Source organism: Centruroides vittatus, unplaced genomic scaffold (genome assembly GCF_030686945.1).
Source record: "Centruroides vittatus isolate TY-2023 unplaced genomic scaffold, ASM3068694v2 contig_883, whole genome shotgun sequence".
NCBI classification, from domain to species: Eukaryota; Metazoa; Arthropoda; class Arachnida; order Scorpiones; family Buthidae; genus Centruroides; species Centruroides vittatus.
The window spans coordinates 1,674,875-1,698,856 of record NW_027122575.1 but is presented as its reverse complement, the minus strand read 5'-3'; the positions used below and the strand labels follow the sequence as shown (position 1 = coordinate 1,698,856).

Sequence of the window (23,982 nt, the reverse complement as noted above, 5' to 3'; positions counted from 1 at the left end):
AAAAGAAAATGGAATAGAAACGTTCCATGTACAGAATATAAATATTTAAATCAAAATTTAGAACAAAAATTTTTAAAAAATATCCAAGATAAACGGAAGAACATATAAAATTAACACAGAATAACATTAACACGAAATAAAATTAAAAATACAAAAATCATAAATCGTCCAATAAACTAAATCTAGTCTGAGTTAGTAGTGTACTTTTTAATCATGTATTTCCACGCTGACAGCAGGCTCTCAGCATCTCTCTCATTTAAACATTTTTCCCGTAGCCTACTTCTATATATTTCCATCTTCTCCGCCGTCATTGATAAAGTGGGGAAAGATATAGGTTTTATAATTGTTGCCTCATCCCATTTCACCACCGAACCTTGGACTTGCCACAAAACTGTAGCATTGGATCTTTTCTTTACGTTATATCTATGTTCTTTTAATCTTACTCTCAAGCTTCTGTTGGTGACGCCTATATAGTCTTTCTTAACATTTAGTTGTATGTTCTCATAAGGCACTTTATAGACACCTGGTTTTTCTTCTGTTCTTATTCTATCTTTATCATTTCTCAATGTCTTATATATAGGCTTATATATCTTATATATAAAAATGTGTTTGGTGAATGGATTGGCGATTGCTATAAAAGTCAAAGTGACCCCTATTGTGAATGTACGCTATGTTACTTTTTTCTTTTTTTAAACTCTTTCCGCCCTGTGGGCACTAAGAGGGCCTCTTTTAGCAAGGCCATTATGGGTTCGGCTTGGCCCACAATGTGGTGGCCGGGTGGTGAGGGATGGAGCCCGACATATCCGAACGGACCACCCCCCGAAAAATTCCTGGGGATTATTCGACCTGTTCAGATTCGATTCCGGGTCCCCCAGAGCGGTAGGCTGCCACCTTGACCGCTCGGCCATCCGGCCTCCTATGTTACTTAATACATAAAACCTTGTATCTATGTTATTTAATGAATTAAATATGTTTTAGGTTTTATGTTTATGCTTAATTTTCATTGTGAATGAGCCATTGTAGTGGTTACACTCCGAGCTAACTTGGCCTTGAAAACAAGGTGTTTTGGTCAACATACGACGAAGTTGCATGGGTCAATGGACAAATATCGTTCATTAGTTTCTTTTATAATTGCAGAATAGGCTAGAAGTCACGAATTTTCTGTTGTTTGAGTCCCCTTGAGGATTAGGAAAAGGGCAACTGAGACAAAGAGGGGGGGCATGTGCCCCAAGGTACGGGCACCTCTGATAAATTTATGTACTAAGTAAATAAGTTTTTAAAAATTAATTTCATATTTTCAAATTCTGTTTTATTGTGCACAAGTATTTAACTTTGAACCAAGGAACATGTTACCTATGGGCCAGCTTAATTTGAATAAAATTAATATAAATATATCAAACATTTTATAGGTTTTTTTTACCATTTCAAACTATATGGAACAGTCATAAAACATACTAGTAGGCTTTCATAGAGGCGGCCAAATATCTGTAGCATACAGGCGGCTAACAGCACAAAACATGCTCTGGATAGACATACATTGCTATTTTATTGAAAAAAAAATCCAACAACGCATTGCATAACTTTCCTGGATTCTGAGATTTTATTTAAAAAGTAACATATTACTAATCATAATGAATAAAATTGCATGTGACACCATCCGTTATCAGATTTTATTTTAAAAATTATTTTTTATTATAAAATGGCAAAAAACTTAATTTTGAGGTTACAGATGAGTTTTATGAAAAAAATTGTAAATTCTAATAACCAGTAAAATCGCCATTAAGTCCAACTCCACTTGCGATATGATACACAACTTCTCCCCACTTTTAACCACCAAAATTTAATACACAAGTTACTGCGCCAAATTTTGTTTCTTAATCATTACCGGATCCCGATATTAAACAAAACAATAGATATCAACACACACCCCACCCACCCCAATTTTTTTTTCATAGTTTTGGATTCAGGGGTCTCAAAACGTAGGATTTGCAAAAAACCCGGAGGATCAAGTTTTTGACAGGATTCCAATACATAACAAGCCAAGAAAGTAAAATTAAATGTATTACAAATCTGTAATTACAATGAATGAGAATATTTTGTTTGCTTTCTGTAACAGACATCAATTTGAATGAATTATAGGCCTGTTTCATATTTGTATTGATTTTCTTTGCTAACACTTAAAAAATTATTCTTAGATATATTCATATTTGTTAAAAGATCAATTAGAAATTGTAATTATATACTAATTATTAGAGGTATTATAAACTTGTAATTAAAAATTTTTAATAAAAGTTTACAAGTCACATTATTGGGTTGCAATTTTCAAATTGCAGACTTATAGATTCCCACTGTCACGTCCATTCTTCCTTAATCTCGAGAATGGAGTTAGATGAAAATCAAGACCAGATACCAAAAGCCCCCAATTAACTATATAAGAATTTCTGGTCTGAACCGGAAAACAGGATTTTTTTTAAATTAGAAATATTGTTAAATACCTCATTTTCTATAAACTTACTTGTATCTACTGTACTTGTAAAAATCAAACCAGTTAAGATTATCTGTCACTCAAAACTGATCATAAATTTCTGAAATTTTTTTGTTTTTTGAATATATAATGCCTATTTTGAAAACTTGATTTCACTTTACAAGAATTATTAAAATTATGAATATTTTTCATAAAAATTTTTATATATTTCAAATTTAAAACTTTACAAAAAAATACATTTAAAAAGTTCATATTAATAATATACACATGTAAACTAATTTCATTTTAACTGTACACTTTTTTTTTTTTTATCAAAATGTATATATTATAGCATATAAACTTCACTCTTCTGTTAGATAGATGAACTAGAATTAGAAGATTTTGGATTTCCTTCCTTTTCTTGTTTGACTGAAATATAATCATAAAAGTTCTAAGTTAAATCTTATATTTATTTAAATACAGTATACTTTTGCTAAACAAAATTAACTACTGAATGTGGTTGTTCAAGTTACTTAAAAGTTTGGCTTGGAAGGGAAAATGTAAAGAAAAAGAAGTATGAGGAGACTGTATACCCCATAAAAAAGCTGGTGAAATCAGGTTAAAAAAATAGAGCAAAAACATCTAAATACAGGAAACTTTTGTTGAGTTTTATTATACTTGTATGCCAAACTTCTTTCACTGATACTGCTCAAAGATGTTCAAATGTTCAGCCAAATTAATGTAGGTGCAACGACTTTAAGGCAGATTTTCCTCGGGGTCCTAGAGTATAAGTATGAAAAATTTGGTGCAGATTGGGCAAAGGGTTTACGAGTTAATAAGGGAATGAAATAACAATGAAAGTGTTAATTAATAGATTAAAAGTAATTGCAAAATGTCACATCATGTGGTAGCCAAATAACCAATGAAATGTTAAAATTTAAAAAATAAGTTTTAATTTCATAAATATTCAATATTTTTAAATAAAACCTTCAAAAGGACCACAAAAGTGGTGGTCAGCTCTTGAAAGAGCTATTAAGCATAGACACCTTCTAGATTTTCTGGTAGCTTGGTGTTGCTAAAATCTCTCTTATTGTAAATCTAGAGAAAAAATGATGAATTTGGGATTGCATAGTCCAAAATGATCAAATGAATTTATTCAAAATTTAAGGCTTCCATAGTCCTCATTGAAGACACTAAATATTTTAAATGTTATCCAAATCGGTTCATTGATCTTGGAGATATTAACAGTCAAATTTGGTACTTTAACATTACATGTATGGCTGAGCTCTATGATAAATACATTTATTTAAAAAATTTTTTTAAATGCACATATTAGTTTTATTTTCATTTTTGCATCTAAGTGTTCTTTGCAACTATTAAAAGTGGTTTTCATTGTTTTTATTTATTACTTCACTAAAAATTAGAATTCTTATTAAAACTTACAAATTTAATATGACTTTAATTAAAACAACTATTATGTAAATAATAATTATGCACTAATTAGAATAAATTAATGAAAATAAAATATACAGTATCATATTTTTACTGCATATTTTATTCAAAACATTTGTTATAAATACAATTAAAAACCAAATAAAATTCATTAACTTAAAAAAAAAAAATTAAAAAAACCTGGTTCAAATCAAGTAGAGTTCAGATTAGCAAGAATGCAATGTAATTAAGTTTATAAAAAACTTAAACCAACACCTTAATGTTCGCTGAGAGATTTATTAATTTAACAAACGTTTTCGATCTAATCGATAGATCATCTTCAGGTTAAAAAATTGATTAGATTGAAAACGTTTGTTAAATTAATAAATCTCTCAGCGAACATTAAGGTGTTGGTTTAAGTTTTTTATATATTGAATTCTGCTGGGTACGAGTGTGGTTTATATTGTAATTAAGTTTATTGAAAGAGAGAGCTTTTTACCGTCACTATCTGGTTCCCACAAAGAACTTCTCACAAATCTTTTAGCAGCTTCTTTGTCTATTTTAGGAGCCTTTTCCTTATCAGCAATTTCTTTTGCTCTTAACATGTACATTTTAATTCTGTCCTATAAAAATAAAAATTATAATTTACCTAGACTCCAAAATTACTACAGACTTTTATACTGATATTGATAAATCGAACTAAAACAATCAGTAGATGACTAAAAATTTCTTTTTTAATAATATAATATGTAATACAATAATTTTTGTTTCAATATTCTATTGTTATATTTAATAAGTGAAGTACAAAAATGTAAAATATGTATAGAAATGTTTTGTTACATTCTATATAATTAGAAAATATTGCAAATATAATTCACTTATTATAAATCACATATTAAAAGAAGCAAAACATGAACGTCACTCACACTCAATCAAATAAATAATTGCAGAACAAGTTAAGAGAAGGATCTGAAGTAAAATATTTAAATCTTTTAGCATGAGTGTTGGAAAATGTATAGTCATTCTCTGTTCATTCAGGAAATATGGTCAAACCAACAAAAAAATAGAATTAGTGCAATAGTAGAACTTTGTTTATAAAATAGTAGAAATTCATAGCACGGAGATTTTGATAATATGACTAGTGAAATATTAAAGAATTATTGATAGAAAAAGAGGCTGGTGAAGCAGATTTGGTGGAAATAGAATCAGAGGTAAAGCAAATCAATTCAGAGAAAGTGTAGAGGAAAATTCAAAGTTCTAAATTTTATAACAAAAAGCATGTGGGAAGGCATAGATTTAATAGAAAAACAGAATTTTTTTTCTTGAATGCAGATCTGAAAAAAGCACAAAATTCAAAAGAAACTTCAAAAATACATAACTCCATACCATGAAATTTGCAAAGATCTATCAAGCAAAAACAAACAAATGCAGATTACTGCATCTTTTAAAGAAAGAAAGAAGAGAAAGAAAATCTAAATGTTACAGAAAAATTTCAGGTATAAGTTATTCTACAATAGAGAAAATGATCTTGTTCAATTACGCTTAACAGTAAGGAAGAGAAAGAAAATTAAATGACAGTACATTATTTAACATACGTGTTCTGTTCAAAAAGTTCTTAAAACTTATTTTTCATGATGTCTTCAATCTACATTCTTTCAAAATGGATTTCAGCACAGAAAATAGGAAAAAGTCTGCAGAAGTGAGGTCAGGTGAGTAGGGTGGGTGGAGAATTGCAGGTGTTCCTGTTTTAGCCAAGAAGTCACAAATCAGAAGAAATGAAGAAACTTGTACTGTACATTGTCATGATGCAGGATCTACAAAATTTTTCCAGAGTTCAGGCCTTTTCTTTCTGGCACTTTATCTTAGGTACCTTAGTACTTCCAAATATTTCCAATTCACCATTTGTCCATCTTGTAAGAATTTGAGATGCACAATATCTTCAATGTAAAAAAAAAATTAGCATGACTTTCACTTTCAACCTGACCTGTCATGCTTTCTTTGGACATGATTTCATTTTTCCAACCCCTGCAATGAATGCCTTTTCGTTTCTACTTTGTATCTGTAAACCCAAGTTTCATCACCAGTAATAATTCTTTTTATGAAGGTTTCATCCTCATTGGCACAATCCAAAATATCTTGACAGCTTGCAACCCATGTGTCTCTCTGATCTTGTCACCAGTGGTGGCATAAACTTTGCATTGACATGATGCATCTGCAATTTTTCCTTGAGAATGCTATGGCAGGATCCTATTGTATATATTGTACTCTTTGATGATTTCTTGAACTATCAAATGATGATTAGAATCTCCACAAACTTGTGCAACATGAGTGTTGTCAGATGAAATCAATGGTTGTCTTCTTCTGACTGCTGAACATCCTTAAATCTCTTGAATAATTCATAACATGGCATATGACTAAGACACTTCTTGCCATAAACCTGCTTCAATATTTTATGGGTCTCCGTAAGTGTTTTCCCAAGCTTACAGCAAAATTTGATGTTGATCTGCTGTCTTGCATGTCAGTCATCTGCAAAATCACAGACCATCCTCTACATGCAAATAAATAAAAACCTGTAACATGAAAACTAATTGCAGCACAATAAGATGGCAACTGGTAGGTTATGAAGGAAGATCACTGCTACCCAACATGCATCACCATACATTGTTGCCAGATAACATTGCATGCTATTTGAAATGTTCCAGAAGTTTTTGAAGAGACCATATATATGTATCACAGTCTGTAAGATGTTTCTTTGGTTATTACTGTTTTTAATAAAAATTAAGTTTCCAATTATCTTAAAAATAAAATGGCATATTTTTGTTAACTTTTGGAATGTATTTCCTCTTTTCATACTGGTTTTTAGTTTTGATTTTGCACTATACAAAATTTTATAGGAACCTAACTGCAGTATTATACAAGAGTTACCTGTAATATAATAAACAGTGGGCAAACAATAAAATGTCAATAGAATGAGCAAACAATAGAACAGTATAACAGTACTCCTAACTTACAGCAACTTATGACTTGCATCAACTATTAAACTTAATTATATAGAAAATAATGCAATTTACTTTCTACTTAGTTAAGAAATTATATTAAATCTATTTATAAACATTTTTATACTTATAAAATAAAAATCACTATAATTTTAATTCTATGTTCATTCAGAGAGTACAAACTTTAGTAGTAGTAGTAGTAGTACTAGTAGTAGCAGCAGCTCCTTCAGACAGAAAAACAAATGAAGTTTATTCTAATTTCCAATTCATCATTGTTAATAAGAAATAAAATGATTTTAATATAAATTTTAATTCAAATGTTAAAATAAATTCAAGCCACAGTAGAACTTTGCTTAATGAGCACCTTGCACAATGAGTATTTCACATAACGAGCAAAACAAATTTTACAATTCACATAACAAGTGATGAGGAGAGAGGAAGTCCCGAATTGTGCACATGGGGCATGCTCCATCAGTCTGTGTTTAGTACTCATTCTGCTAGCATCTTAATGTCGCTTGTGATCACATATTTTTCCAAACTTGTGTTCACAAATATTACTTATAAACATCAACAATCATAGCCCATTATATAATAAACACGCCAAACGATAAGCCAAATTCTTGGGTCATTAATTTTAATGACCGATTCCAAATTAAATTTTAGAAATGTCTGAATTAAAAATTAACTATTTATAATTATTAAATTTAATACAAGGTGGAAACATAACTGCCCACCTCTAGTCAAATTAATTAATTTCTAATATTTAATTATAGCCTTTACATAACCCAAGAATTTGGCATATCGTTTGGAGTGTTTATTAAACATATTAGCTGTAAATTTTTTGTTTCTGCAAATCTAATTCTCATTCCAGGATGGTTCATTCCATGCTCGAAGAAAAGATTATGATGATTCACACCCCTTAACAGTGTATATTGTACAATTTTTTTTGAATAAACGTTATACATAAAACATTTGAGCATTTTTTCAGTGTGGAACGCATTATCATATTTTACATTAATTTCTATGGGAGAAATTGTTTCGCTTAACGAGTGTTTTGCATTATGAGTAAAACTCTGGATCGAATTATGCTCGTTAAGCGAGGTTCCACCGTATTTATGACCATTGGGTCTTGAAAAATGTAATTTATTTATTCAAAATAACTATTTTTTTTAAATAAAAAAATGTCATCACTTTAATAACATTGTTTCTTAGTAGTGTCAAAATTTTATTCATTAGCTTTGATAATGGTATGTAAATTATAGAAAAGTGAAAACTTACTATTTCAGCTTTAATTGGATGTTCTTTGGGATTCTCTCCTTTACACACCAAATACACTGTCAAGAGTATCAAAACTAAGCAATGTTTTCAAAATTAAAATATACTAAAAACATTTCATAAATATTTAAACACTTACTCCAAAACAATGAGTTCATTGTATATGCTGATGTTAAATGTAACCTTGCTTTCTCTAATGGAGTTAACTAAAATAATATTAAAATCAGAATAATTAAAAATTATAATTATTACAGTAAATACAAAAATAACATTTATATATACAGTATATTAAATATTTAAATATTAACATATAAATTTGTTAGTAATATTAAATTTTACTCTAAGTATACTTTACAGTTCTAACTATAGAATAGCTAATAACATTCACAAATACAAGTTAATCAGACTTAATAATAAAACATTTCTGAGCAGATAATAAAGAAAAAATTTTTTAATTTTTATTTTGTCACTTAACTAAGAAGGACAGAAGTAAATATCTGTATATTAGTCAGTCAAGTACTGAATTTATTACTATTACATCCTTATGTTAATTAATAGTTTAGCTGCTAATCAAGCCATTACATGTTGATTTATTTTTATTAGTTTTGTTTTTATTTTATTTTTTATATTTTTTAATATTTTTAATTTGTGTAATTTTTTACATGTTCTACAGAAAACTGTTGATAATATTGGTCATTAGATTTGAATCATCTCACAATTAGAATTTTTATGAATTATTTGAAATTTTTGTTATTCAACTGTAGTTGTTCATGGTTTTTACATTTAATAAAGTCATATTATTAAGTTTGGATCTGGCAAAAAGATATACAGTAAGATCCCATTTAATGCTACCTCACTTAACGCTGATTCAATATAATGCAGTCTGCTTGAAGCCTAAAAAAAGCTCAACATTTACGCTGATTCTAATTATTGCGGCATTTCATTGATTCGTATATGATACGATTATTTACGAACACGAACCAATCAGAAAAAAGTGGCAAAAAGGTGTATTTCTTTAAATCTATGTTTGGTGCAATTTTCGAAATCATGGATGCCATAGGGCATAGGCAATATCCACTTCACTTGACAAGAATTAACTGATAAATGTGTGAACAGTGTGTGGAAGAAGTTATGGGTGAAGGTATCCAAGAATTCTCAACGAGAAGAGCCCATCGTTGAATCGTTAGGTTGACCAAATTGTCAACCTAATCGATACAGTAGGACTAGGAGATGTAGAAAAGCAGGATATTGAGGAGTTACTGCAGATTTCTGGTGAGAGCCTTAACAATGACGACATTCAAGAACCAGCAGAAGAAAGAATTCATGTAGAACTGGAAAATAGAGATTCCAAAAACGAAGAACCCAAAGAACTTGCTACAGATTTCCTTAGTAAAAGTTTGGTCACGATAACCAAAATCGTTGATCAAATTGTAGCGAATGGTCAAGATTTTGAAAGGAGTGCAAATGCAAAATTAGGAGTTTTGGATGCGATCTTTTGCTACCGACATTTGATTAAAGAAAAAAAAAAAAACGACAAATGAAACTTCACAACTTTATTGCAAAAAAAAACAAATTTCAGAAAAGTCAGGACCTTTGTCACAAAAAATGAACTTTATATTTCTGTGTGTATATGTTTGTGTGTTATTTAACATATATTATTATGCAAATTAATATAAAAATAACTTAAAATTAAAGTAAAATGTTTATTTTTGGTCGCATGTTCACCTATTTCTATTTACTCTATGTTAAAATGACCTTGTTTAATGCTGTTTCGCTTAGCATTTTTTTCATCTAGGAACACATCCCCCGTGTTAAGCGGGGTCTTAGTTAATCTCAAAAAACATTTTATCAAGTAATAAAGTGACTCCTTAAAAATTATCAGCATTTTGTCTTATGGATAATATTGTTACAACAACACCATTATGTTTCTATTGTGCACTATTGATTCTAAGCAATTCATGAATCATATTAGAGTTTGCAATTTTAAAACACAGTGAAAAAGATAGCCTAAAAAAAGTTGTATGTCAAGAGGGAAAGTCTAGAGTCACCAATGTAAAGTCAGCACAAATTTTGGTTCTATTTCAACTTGGATCATGTTTCCTAAATTCAAAAACAAAAAAAAAAAGTAATTCCAGAGTCTAGCTTATTCCTTTAATATATAATTTATTAATGCTAAAATCCATTACAAAAAACCAGAAACTAGGGTACTTTTATGTTATGGATATGCACCTCACACTGCCATGTCACACTGTTGCATTGCTTATGAAATTAAAAAGGCTGTTGCTTTATGATTTCAAATGAATAATTTAAAGTATGCAAAAATAGAAATGTAAATAAGTATTATTTCAAGTTTTCAAAAGTTAGATGATTCCTTTAGGTAAGTTGTAAGGAAGAACAAAATCAAGTTATTTTGATGATGAGGACCCAAAGTCAAAGTAAAGTTGCCAAAGAGTTTAAATACACCCAGACTGCTATATGTGATTGCATGTGATTGATGAGAAGTCTAGATACAGCCTGTTAAACTTTTCAGTAACTTCACACTGACTGAGATTTCTCTTCATCTAAATAACTTGAACCCCTTACTCAATACCATGATTCACCTGTAAAAGAAATAAACAAACAACATAACTACTATGAGTCAACAACCTGTATATAAATTACCTCAAAGTAACTTCTATCCAAGAATTTACACTTTGTTATTTAAGAACAGTAGCTTTAATGATGAGAGTTTTGATTAAAGTAGGAGAAAACCCTTATTGAAAGTCATAAAACACTCATTCATTAATTCATAAAACTTATTGAAAATCGTAAAACATAAACCATGAACTTATTTTATTTTTTCAACACTTAAGAATTCTAGTTTACTGTAAATTATGCGATTTACAAAAAACATTCAAAAATTATATATACAAAGACTCATTAATATTTGGCCAATCCAGTATATTGAAGTTTCCATACAATTATTATAAAATGTAAGGACATGTGATAAAAACATCAAATTACAAGAAGCAGATAATGTTCCATGAGTATTATCTAATCATTACAAGTCTTGAGCTTGATAATGCCAATAATTTGATCTTCTTCTTGACAATGGCTCAAAATCATGTCACATTAATATTCAGTCATTACACAGACAAGGTAATCGCAAGTCTTTTTTTCATGTTAATATGTAAATCAAAGTCACTGTGATTTGTCATTTCTCATGCTGCTATTGGAGAATTCATATTAACCGGATTAGGGAAGTGCAACACTTCAAATGGGACAAAACAGTTGCAATACAATGTTTGAGCAGCATCAGCTGGTAATCTTACACCATGAGAAGGGATCTTCACACAGGGAGATTGCTTGTGTATTAAATATACCATGCAGTACAGTTGGTGATATCACAAGACAATATCAAAAAGAACAGAAGATAGAAGGTCAACCATGTAAACTGAGTAACCAAGAAAGGCTCTCTGATTGTGAAAAAGGTGAAGAAAAACCAATGACTGAGAGCACCTAAAATTACAATAGCATTGTTGCAAGAACGTAAAAAGCAAGTGCACCTGAAGACAGTTTGGAGGGTCCAGCAAAATGAGGCTACAATGGAAGAGTAGCAAGAAAAAGTCCCTATGTCAGCAAAGTGAATAGAATGAAAAGGTTAGACTTTGCAAATACCCATGTGAACAAGTAGTCAGCATGGTTGACAAATGTTATCTTTGCAGATGAAAGTAAATTCAACATTTTTCAATCAAATGGTAAAGTTCCAGTGTGGCACAAAGCAAATGAAGAACTGAAAAAACCAAATTTATAGGCAACTGTGAAACACAATGGAGGAAACGTAATGGTGTGGAAATGCATATCTGCAGCTGGCACAAGCAAACTGAAATTTATTGAGGAAACCATGACAAAAGAACATAACCTGACAATTTTCAAAGAATGCTTACACAAAAATGCAGAAAAGCTGGTGATAAGAAAAACATTCAAATTTTACCAGATGACAATCCCAAACATAATGCATATATAGTGCTCCAATGGCTTTTCCATAATTGCCCCAAAGTTATCGAAACGCATCCCCAATCGCCCGACCTCAATCCCATTGAGAATTTACAGGATGAACTTTGTTTTAGAGTTCAGAGAATGCCAATTACCTCAAAGAAAGAACTGAAAGATGAGGCTGACAGAAGAATGGGTAGGCATTGAGCCTACATATACAAAGAAAATTTTTGTAAATATGCAAAACCGTTTGAAGGCTGTAATAAAAAATAAAGGATACCCAACTAAATATTAAGACCTATTCATTTGTGTTACTCGAGACAATATTTTCACAATAGTATAGTAACCGAATATTTAAGTGGCTATTATTATACACATTAAAAACATCAACTTCACGTGGGGTGGCCAAATATTAAAGTGAGTCTCTGTATATTTATTTAAACTACTAGAGCCTATCAATTTTTTAGTCGTAAAATTTAAAACTGAGTGATCTTACTCTTTCGTCATCGAAATCAAACTGTAGTAAAGTTTGTAAAATATCTCCCATTTTTTCGAGATTGCCATGAAAAGTAACAAGTTGATTTTGAATTTCAGTCGGAAAATCGTCTGAATTCTCCATCTTCAGAATCATATTTTTTCAAAATATAATTTGAAATCTCTTAAACTGAAATCTTCTTATATCAATAACAGATATATATTATATGTGTACAAAAACAATAACACCGTTCCCACTACAATACATAAACATTCGATTCCAGTACGGTATAATATACAGTATATTTTCCACGTGTTTGATCATTTCTTTTATCGAAACAGTGTTGCCAGAATTACAACTCGTTTAAAATTGTTTGGAACAAAATATCTTTTTCTAAATTATCGTCATAAACTGAAAATTTACAATTTAACCAAAAAAAAAAAAAAAAAACAAAAATTACGAATACAGTAATTTTAACTTTTTTGTAAAAGTGAATAAATATTGGACTGAATACAAAAATATCATTTATGCCATTTTTTTAAAATTATTGTTTATTTCCTGCATTTGGAGCTGTCCATAAATTACGTCCATATTTTCCTGTGAATTTTAACTCCCCTTTTCCCTTGTCCCAGTTTTTCCAAGTTTCCGTAACCCTTTCCTCTCATTGGACGTCCAACGAAAGTCAATCCCCCTTAAAACCTTTATCACTATGAATGATCAATACCATAAGTACAAATGAAACATGCAAGAAATTTTGAAATAAATACAATAAAATGCATAAACTGTATAAAATTTAATAAAATAAAACGGACGTCCACTGAAATTCAACCCTTCCCCTCTCTACGGCCGGATGGCCGAGCGGTCAAGGTGGCAACTTACCGCTCTGGGAGACCCGGGAAAAATCCCCAGGAATTTTTCGGGGGTGGTCCTTCCGGATATGTCGGGGCCCGTCTCTCACCACCCGGCCGCCCCATTGTGGGCCTGGCCGAGCCCATAATGGGTTTGCTAAAAGAGAACATGATTTAATGTACAGTACAGTGAGTACACGGTATAGCGTAGCTAGTCTTTATTCAAGCACAGCTTTACATACCCTTGACCTTTTCGAAGTGTATTAGCTGTTCTCTTCACGACATGTCTAACACATGATGGTCAGACCGTGTTGAAAGTATAAAGCTCTTTGTAGTCGATCTGCCAGGCATTACATTAGCATTAGAAAACCTCTTGGAGTTGAAACTAACTGCCAAAACAAGAACAGAAATTAATGGAGCTATGTCTTATGTCACATCCTTCATTTGTGTGATAATGTCTGTTGTGTGGTACAGAGTGTTAGTTCTAGTTGATATCAGTAAGAAGGTTATTCAGTCCAGAAATGTAACGCTGGATGTCGAACTTAAAAAGGTTGATTTCAGAACTGACAAATCTTCGGAACAGCTGAAAAAGTACGTGGAGCGTGGAAAAACATGTTGCTTCTAATTTGTGCATAGAAGTGAAACTCTATGGAACTCGGGGTAAAGCAAAACGCAAAAGAAAAAAGTTCCATGATGAAGGCGCTACAGAAGAAGCAGATTTGTCAAAACAAGATGAAATAGATGAATCTTCTGTAGAAGCATATTTCAGAAAGTCTGTCTTCTATGTAATATTGGCTAATGTTATTGGCAGACTGACTGTTCATTTCAAATCTGCAGTGAGCATTTCTGAGTTCAGCTTCCGCCGGAAGTACCGAAGTACCGGCAATTCCTCAAGATGAACTGAAAGAAAAATCAAAATTACTGACAGATCAATATCCCGCTGATATCAGTGAAGATTTTGTAATGGAGATTAGCCATTTTCCATCTGTTCATCAAGCAAATTTTGGAGAGGGCCAACTGAGTCTATTGAAGCTACTGCATTGCTTGAAAAGATATAAGCTGGAAGGACTCTTTCCAAATATATGTTCTGCCTCCGTATTCTGTTAATATATTGTTTCATTATTGTTTATATACTAATGTGTATTATTGCTTTTATCATCTTTTACAGAAGTACTGTACGTCCTCTTTTTAATATACTGTATTTGCAAGTATGTTTGAATGTAATAAATGTACAGTTATGACATTGATTTGTATCCATGTGTAGGTGAGGGGGGCCATATCAGTCTTGTTCCAGCACTTAAGTACATGCAATAAAGTTTCTAAGGAAAACGATTAAGAGCTTGCTGCAGCGATCGTGTTTGTGTATTGGTAAATAAATTTGTCGGTTGTCTACTTTTTGTGTATTTAGTGTGCTGTATTGAACAAAATGTTTAAACGGCCCGCGCTCGTCATTTTCTCAGTTATCTGGCCCACTGTGAAAAAGTTTGGTGACCTCTAATCTAAGCGAACAATGTGAAAATTTTAAAAATTGAACATGTTTTTCACACCTACCTATTTTAAATTAAAACATGCACCGAATATTTTGCCTAGGGGTAAATAGGTTCTAAAGCTGGCACTGGCTCTACGCGTTCATACATTTCTTTTAAACATAAGCTTTTGTTTTTACTTCAGAACTGAAATTTATACATTTTTTTTCTTTTTGTTTGTTTTGGCCATTTCGCCCCATTAGCTTTTTTTCTATACCCATCGAAAGTTCGGATAGGCCCACAATCGGGTGGGCGGATAGGAGGGACGAAACCCGATATACCCGGGGTCAGACCACCTCTGAAAAATTTCTAGGGAGCGATAGGCTGGCGATTTAACCGCCTCGGTTACTTGGCGGTCAATTTTAATTAATTAAAAAGATATTATTCAAAATAGAATAAACCTTGATTTAGTCAAATTAGACCAATGATAATGATAATGATAATCATAAAAAAAAAATCCAGTAACGAGTTGCTTGGTCATTTTTGACCGATTGCCATACTATCCCTCTGTTATATATAAGAGCCGGAAAAGCAATAGATATAAACTTCAAACTTTTCTCATGAAACATATTGATATTAAATATGGATTCGTAATGGATATAAGCACAAATAATTCTATTGTAAAAGTTATTTTAAAAGAACTTAAATCAAGGCATATAATATGAATGTAGTTAATTTATTAATAAAGAAATAGTCAACAAAAATTATACTCCAAATTTTATTAATTTGTTATAAAACATCAAAAACTAGCTATGGAATTTTTAAATACAGACTGATTACATGGCAATTAAATATTAATTAAATAACTGTATGAAATATTTATTGAATAAATTATAACATAACAATTTTATTGCTTTTGTTAATTTTTTCGTCAGATGGAAAGTTATTTTTTTGAAAATTAAAGACAAAGTCTGTCCAAAAGGGACCACCATTTATTTTTCTTGCGTTCCAGACAACACATGGGTGGATAAAAGCAACAAGTCTGTATGTCACCAGTTCCTTTTTTAGAAATTACCTGTAATTTTAATTGGATGTATTTTGTGTTTTTTAAACGGACATTTTTAAACTTCTGGCAACGAGTAGCCTACGGAGAAAGGTCAGTTGCCAAGAATGTGTTGTCTGGAACGCAAGAAAAATAAATGGTTGTCCCTTTTGGGCAGACTTTGTCTTTAATTTTTTAAAAATTTTATTGCTTTTTAATTCGCATTATTTATTATTATTATTATTTCGAATTTACTTAGACCGCCATTATAAATAGTATTATGGAAGTAACACAACGGAAAAGTCGCTGTGCAATCTAGTGAGAGAAAATAAAATAAAATTCACATATTGTCTGACGTATTAAACGAAAAGTGCTGATATTGCTATGAAATGTGCTGATTGGTTTAACTGAAGCGACATCACGCTTGACGTTGCTCTCAAGTCGATTCTTTCCATAGATAGACTGTACGTACTTATCCTTAGAAGCACGATCATATTTAAGAGTTTCAACCTGTTATAAACGAATTAAATTAATGCATTAATTGTTTAACAAGACATTTCAATTAATAAAAAAGTGAAAATTTCGTACATCTTTAGAAAAGGTAGGAATATAATATACGTATTAGTTGAATAAGAACTTTATTATTAATTGCAAACACAGAACTAAATAAAGATAATTTGTTTCAGAAACGAGTTTTAAAACTTTTTCTTTAACTCATTTAGAATTTGTTTACAAAAATTATATTTAAATCAAGTATATTAAGTTTATTTTGACTACAAATTTTATTAAATTTAGTTTGTTTATTAAATGATGGCTAATTAAATATTGTAAATGCGCATCTCAATGCGTTTGGACAGTTAGGACGTGAGAATATGATGATAATCTGAGGATAAGAACTTTCTAAACCTTAAATTTGCTAATCAGCTACGACTTACACTATCTTAATTATTTCTTGTTATCTATTTAGAACAAAACATGATCTGTTTTATTAACAAATGTATCATAATAGATAACTGAAAAATTGTATGGTTATGCAAACAAAAATATCTGGCATGTAAAAGATTGCGCCAAGTAAAAACTATTTCAAAAATTCCTTATTAAAATAAAAATGAAGTAATTCTCAAAAAATTTTGGATTTTGCAAGCTTTGTGAAAAATTCAAGCAAGTTCAAAAAAATCCAGTAACAAATTACGTAACTTTCCCGGCTGTTATGAGATTTTATTTTAAAAAATACGTTTTATATTATTAATTATAATAAATTAAATTGTTTATGGCATTCATCATCTGTTATGAGATTTTATTATCAAAAACTTTTTATATTTTTAATTAATATATAATAGCAAAAGGCTTAATTTTGAGGGTAGTGATGAGTTTTATATAAAAAAAAAAAAAAAAAAAGTAAATGCTAACGACCAGTAAAATCTTCATTAAGTCTTCCGACCCCTTTCGACATACGATACATGACCTCCTTCTATCTTCCCACTTTTTCGGTCTTTAACCAACAAAATTTAGTAGCAACAATGCCCCTTATATACAAGTCACAATGTCAAATTTCGTTTCTTAATCATTGCCCCATCCTAAGATATTAGACAATTTATACGCTAACACACCCACATACATAATATCCACAGAAAATTTTCCCGTTTTTTGAACTTTTTGGGTTCACGAGGTCTCAAAACGTGTTCTGCAAAAAACGCGGTGGGTCAAATTTGACACAATTCCAATACCTTCCCATCTCATATATACGTAAAAGCCAGGAAAGTAATAATAGTCTAATCAAATTTCATAAATAAATTTTAAATTTAATTTTTACTTTTCCGACTGTTTTGTATATAACACGGGAAAGTATAGCAATCATATCAAATTTGACCCTCTGGGTTTTTTCCAAATCTCCACGTTTTTGAACTCCTGAACTCAAAGTGAAAAAACGGGGAAAATTTTCCATGGGTTATGTGCAGTGGTGATATTCGAAATATTTAACAAGGGGTTCGCTAGCAGAAAATTTCTCCCTGACAATCACCCACAAACGAAACATGGAAGTTTTGGCTAGAAATAAATACAATACCTTTTCTTGCAACCATATATCTAACAATCAGCGGCGTATTTAGAACGTAACGAGCCATGGGAGAAGGCCAGGTAACAATAGTATTTTACAGCTGTCGACCTTTTTTTTTTTTTTTCTCAAGGCAGAGAAATTCTTTACCGCAATATGGCGCTTCTACAAATACACACGTCATCATCTCTCGAGATACATTATACTTACTCTTTCGCTGTCCATAGCCCAACACGTCTTCCACACCATCTTGTATTGTCTCGCGCGCGTGGCATTCTGGGATCTCTCTTATGACTGGATCTACTTTCAAGAACACTCTTGAATCGATCGCGATTAAACCTCGATTGAAACGGTCGAGAGAGATCGCACCAAGACATACTCCCTCACCTTGCTCACAATCTAGATTGAAATACTCGGTGCAAACGGGGTATAAGGCCCTAGTTTAGTAGTATTACGGAGTATAATACGCATATTTTAATATATTTTTTTAAAAAAAACAAACCCACTGAGAAATGTTCCGTGTGTTTAACAAGGTTCGGGAAAAACAAACCCACTGAGAAATGTTCCGTGTGTTCGGGAACAAGGTTCGGGAAACTGAAAATTTTAACAACGGGTTCGGCCGAACCTGTGCGAACCCGCCGAATATCACCACTGGTTGTGTGTGTGTGTTTGCATTTTGCAGTGCAAAACTTTACAGCATTCAAACTTTACTTGCTTTTAACGAGCAAATGTTTATGGGTTATTGTATTATTTAATAACCAAACAAAACATATTTTTATTTTTAAACATGTATAATATTGCGATGAACAACTGATGAGCTCTTAGTAAAATTTCAGTTTTCAGGAATATGTATTGAATAATAAACTACAATAATTATGAAATCTTATTTACAAATTGTATTCTGATCACCTCATCCGACAAATCTGTAAAATATTGATTTTTAAAAAGTCTGATCACTTTATTCTAGAAATAAACCTCTCGTAATCGATTTGCCATATTTTCGTCAAAATTCATTAAATCGCAGTGTTAATGTGATATCTTTCAACTCTCTGATCTCTAGACTTTAGTCATTGGATTAGCTAGTGTTATCACTGCTACTCCATGAATTATCCGATAACGCTCAGTTTTGCGTCGTAAAAATCTCCATTGTTGCTTTTATACATGACAAGACTTATTGAGAAGTTTTCAATGCTTATGAAAACATCGCTTTAAACTGAAATCTATAATAGATAAAATAGAAAAATACAAATTAATTTATTTTATGAAATACAAGATTATTTTATTTATGAAAAGCACCGTATTATAATCTTATAACCCAACGTTATAAGCATTCTTTAGAACAACATGACGTCGACGATATTAATTAACATACCAGTAGTTCTTTACGATAGTTTCAATGTATAGCCGAAACGAGCCGTAGCTACGGGGGCTATGAGGTGGCTAAATTCCTTCAGCTTAGTTGGCAGTACCTGTATGCAGACGGCCGGATGGCCGAGCGGTAAAGGCGGCAGCCTACCGCTCTGGGGGACCCGGGATCGAATCCGAACGGGTCGAATAATCCCCAGGAATTTTTCGGAGGGTGGTCCGTTCGGATATGTCGGGCCCCGTCCCTCACCACCCGGTCGCCCCATTGTGGGCCTGGCCGAACCCATAATGGGCCTACTAAAAGAGGCCCTCTTAGTGCCCACAGGGCGGAAAGAGTTAAAAAAAAAAAAGTACCTGTATGTAGACTACTACATATGCCAGTGGCGTAGTGTAGTGGGGGCGATAGGGGCGGCCCGCCCCGGGCGGCACTTTTAGGAGGCGGAAAAATTTCACAATAAATAATATCTTGTAAAAATACCTAAATAAGGGGGCGGCAAAATTTTCCTCCGCCCCGGGCGGCTGACACCCACGCTACGCCACTGATAGGTATATTTTTGACCCGTCCGAATTCGATTCCGGGTCCCTCAGAGCGGTAGGATACCACCTTGACCGCTCAGTCATGCACATTATAGACATGCTCAGCCATCCACATTATAGACATATCTTTTACGGAATCCTTATCACACTATCTGTCGCAACTTTTTTTTTATGTAACAATGAGATATTTTGAAAAGCTATAAATTAGACGACTAGATGGTAGAGAAGGATTTTTTCCGGTCTGTGGAGGCACTAAGAGGACTTTTATTCCGTATCCATCGCGCACTGACGGGTTGATGACCGAGCTATCTACTTTCGGGGGAACCAAAAGTGCACCATCAGCCTATCACTTCGGGGAGCCAAGATGAAATCCGGATGAGTAATCTTAGGAATTCCTCAAGGAAAATCTGTCCCAGATATGTCGGGCTTTATCACTCATCATCAGGTCGGCCCGATTGTGGTCGTGGCAAATTCATAATAAGTGAAGAAAAAAAAAGGTGTTTTTGATGTCCCATAGAGCAGAAAAAGTGAAAAACGAAAATAAAACTATAAATTAAATTTATATTTTGCTTAAACAATTAGCTGTAAAGATTTTAACGATATAAGTTTATAAATATATAATTCATAATCATTTATTTTACAAATAAGTGATTATTATAAGTTATCTTATTAGTTGTATTGTATGACTATTTAGAGTATATTAATGAACTGTATGATTATTATTAAATGTAAATTTTTTTTTACAGTAATGGCCGAAGAAAAATCGAACACAGGTATACCATATCAAATTATTAGTGATCTCAAGTTTCCAAAATCATTCTTATCAGAATGCATAACTTCTACTATTCAATATAAACCGAGGAATGATGATATATTTCTCTCGACTTTTCCAAGATGCGGTACTACTTGGACTCAACAAATTTTATCTCATTTTTCATAAAGGAATACCTCCAAAAGATGGCAAAGATTTCTTGTTATTCTCTCCTCATTTAGAAATGATGGGAATAGAAACTGCAAATAAAGTTAGGCCGTGTGTCTTAAAAGTACACTTGCCATTTCACTTAACACCGTATGCACCCGAATCAAAATACATCTACGTTGCAAGAAATCCTAAAGACTGCTGTGTTTCTAATTATTATTTTCTGACAAGAACTACAGGAAAGATTAAAATAACATTTGATGAATTTTTCGAACATTTTATTACTGGAGAAATACCTTACGGAGATTATTTTGATCATGTATTATCGTGGTATAATCATCGAGATGATTCAAACGTTCTTTTCTTAACTTACGAAGAAATGAAGCAAGATATTCATGCTTCTGTAAAGAAAATTTCTATATTCCTAGGTGCAGAGTATTCTGAATTTATCAACGATAATAAAATAATGAAAAATATAGTTCATTTTAGTAGCTTTGATTTCATGAAAAATACAACAAATGAAAATTACAGTGCTATTCGTCTTCAAAAAGATAAAGACTTGGGGAAAATTCATGAAATATAAGAAAAAAGAAATGTTATAGATTCAAAGATTGTAAGAAAAGGCGAAGTAGGAGATTGGAAAAACCATTTTTCTGCTTCTCAAAATGAAAGAATAAATGAACTGATTCAATGTAGATTTGGAAATACAGATTTATTGCATATTTGGAAAGATTTATTATAACTCATTGTATTACTGGTGTAATATTTGTATTAGAAACTGAATTCAATGAAATAAAATAACTGTTAAATAAATTTAGCAAAGTAGACAATACATAGATGTCTTCTGCTGTCCTTATTCATGCACTTGAAGAAAAAATTAAGTTCCACGGCAGAGTCGAATTTTCATTTGAGGCTACTCGTCCACCTCAATGTGTAAAACGTTAAAAATTATTTTCCTCTGGCGACGGCACAATAAATAAATTTCATAAAAATTGTTTCTTTTAGTATAATTATACTGGACATAAAGGATAGTACTTTGCATTGCAATAAGCCTGAAATAGATCATATAGTCTGGGCATTACTGGATTATGAAAAAATTAAAAAAAGAACATATGTAAATTCTTTCATATACCAAACTCACAAATGTATATACAAATTAATTAAAATGTTTGCAAAACAGAGAAATTTAGTCTTATCAGTGTTAATATACAGGTTATTAATTTTCAGATCTTTAGTTAATTTCCGTGATATATTAATTAAATTGTCTTGAATAACCTTTGTATTGGTATCCGAGTACGATATTACAATATCATTTGCGTTCATTATAAGGTTGGTTTCTGGTAAAAATTTGAAAAGGTCGTTGACATAAATATTAAATAATAAGGGACCTAAGATAGACCCCTGGGAGACTCCTTTGTTAGATATAAAAGAATTTCAAAGTTATTTACCTTTATTACTTTTTATTGAAATAAATAACTTTACACGTGGACTTCACGAGTAAACGACATGGTTGACTTGCATGTGGGTTGTTTACATTAATTAAAAAAAAACGTTAACTCTGCTGCTACGCGACAGAGGGAGCCTTGTCATATTTTTTCTTTTTATTACAACCTTTACATCATAATTACGATCTGATAAATAAGATAATAGCCAGCACAACGGTGTTCCTGTCAATCCTATATTTTTAAATTTATTTTCGAGAATTAATAGATCAACACTGCTAAATTTTTAGAGTGATCAACAAATGCCGATGCTACTGTGACCTGTCGAGTCCCATGGTAACTAATTGATTAATAATGCGTCAGTAGTGGACAAATTCCTTTTATAACTATAATACAATGGAACTTCGGTATACGACCTTTATCCGTTCCTGATGTTTGGACTTATACCGAATAGGACGTATACCAAACCAACCTTTCCCATAAGAAGTAATGTAAAAATGATTAATCCGTTCTCATGTAAAAAAAACTCCTCTTGATATGGTGTATTAATGAGGTTGTAAAATAATTGAAACACTTGTAAAATAATTGAAACAGCTAAAACTTGTAACAGTCGTCCTGGAATGGCCTTTCTCACCTTCGCGTCACATTACTTGGATAGCTACATCTCTCTCCGCCCTATATAGCTTACACGACTTTTGTTCTAACTGTAACGATTGTTTTCTTTTATATAATATACAATTAATTTGATTTCGAACCTTGTCTAAAACCTCACCCATAAAATTAATCTGTTTTAAACTACATTTTGTGGTATTCGGCTCGCTGTCGTCTCCGAGGTATTTTCTACGCTGCGTCTAAAGTTCAGTTGCTGGAAACCGTCGTTAAAAGCATTTACGACCCTAGCCGGCTCCGTCCGGATATGTCGGGCTCGTCCCTCACCACCGCCCCATTGTGAACCTGGGCGAACCCATAATTGGCTTGCTAAAAAAAAGAGGCCCTCTTAGTGCCCACAAGGCGGAGAGTTACAAGGTGCACCCTAGCCGACTGCTGGCCTTTACAGCCTGAAACTGGGTGCATGATCCGATGCATACACAAACTCAATCATTTGCATATCTCTGTCACCACTACTCGCATTCCTTCGTGGTATTGCGATTTGACTTTTGAGGAGTGTATCTATATTAATCCGGAGGAAATTATATAACGAACGTCACAAAGATATACACTGTATACAGTATTTATAAATAATATGGCAAGTAAAATATTTTAAACAACTTTATTTTGTAAATTCAATCTAAAATGCAAATTTCAAAAAATAAAAAAAATAAAAAAAACGATAATAACAAAAGTAACAAATGCCATCACTTGAATTTCGACCAGAACTTTTTGCTTGGCTTACTTAAATTTATATGAACATTCAACATTTCTAAATTATAAGTTATTACAAATATGTTTTCACATTTCATATATAATCATAAGGCTAGATATAGTTTTGTATAAAAGTTAATTAGGAATCTATTAACTTCAATGACATTGACAAGACATTCAAGAACACATTTTTAAAAATAATATAATGCGCATTTAAAGTTAACATTAATACATTAAATTCGTATTTTTCTAACTGTTATAAAGATAAATCAATACCAAATAAAACAAAAATATATAGTGTTTGTATATTTGGTAAAATTCCATTGGTTTTA

The 23,982-nt window shown here is 31.7% G+C and overlaps 1 protein-coding gene and 1 pseudogene across 2 annotated transcripts; one reads left to right on the top strand and one right to left on the bottom strand.

Moving 5' to 3' along the window:
- Nucleotides 1-2,667: 2,667 nt before the first annotated feature.
- Rrp47 (Ribosomal RNA processing 47) lies at nucleotides 2,668-12,903 on the bottom strand. 2 transcript variants are annotated; one of them, XM_067280372.1, is made up of 5 exons: nucleotides 12,638-12,903; nucleotides 8,306-8,372; nucleotides 8,170-8,225; nucleotides 4,395-4,518; nucleotides 2,668-2,893 (listed from the first exon to the last, which is right to left on the bottom strand). In XM_067280372.1, exons 1-5 carry the CDS (start codon nucleotides 12,770-12,772, stop codon nucleotides 2,838-2,840), a joined length of 438 nt encoding a protein of 145 aa, XP_067136473.1. In that variant the 5' UTR covers nucleotides 12,773-12,903; the 3' UTR covers nucleotides 2,668-2,837. The 2 variants fall into 2 exon arrangements, with proteins under 2 accessions (XP_067136473.1, XP_067136474.1); XM_067280373.1 differs by lacking the exon at nucleotides 2,668-2,893 and adding an exon at nucleotides 3,175-3,244.
- Nucleotides 12,904-16,435: 3,532 nt separating this feature from the next.
- On the top strand, nucleotides 16,436-21,955 carry LOC136983540 (sulfotransferase ssu-1-like; annotated as a pseudogene).
- The last annotated feature ends 2,027 nt before the right edge of the window (nucleotides 21,956-23,982 follow it).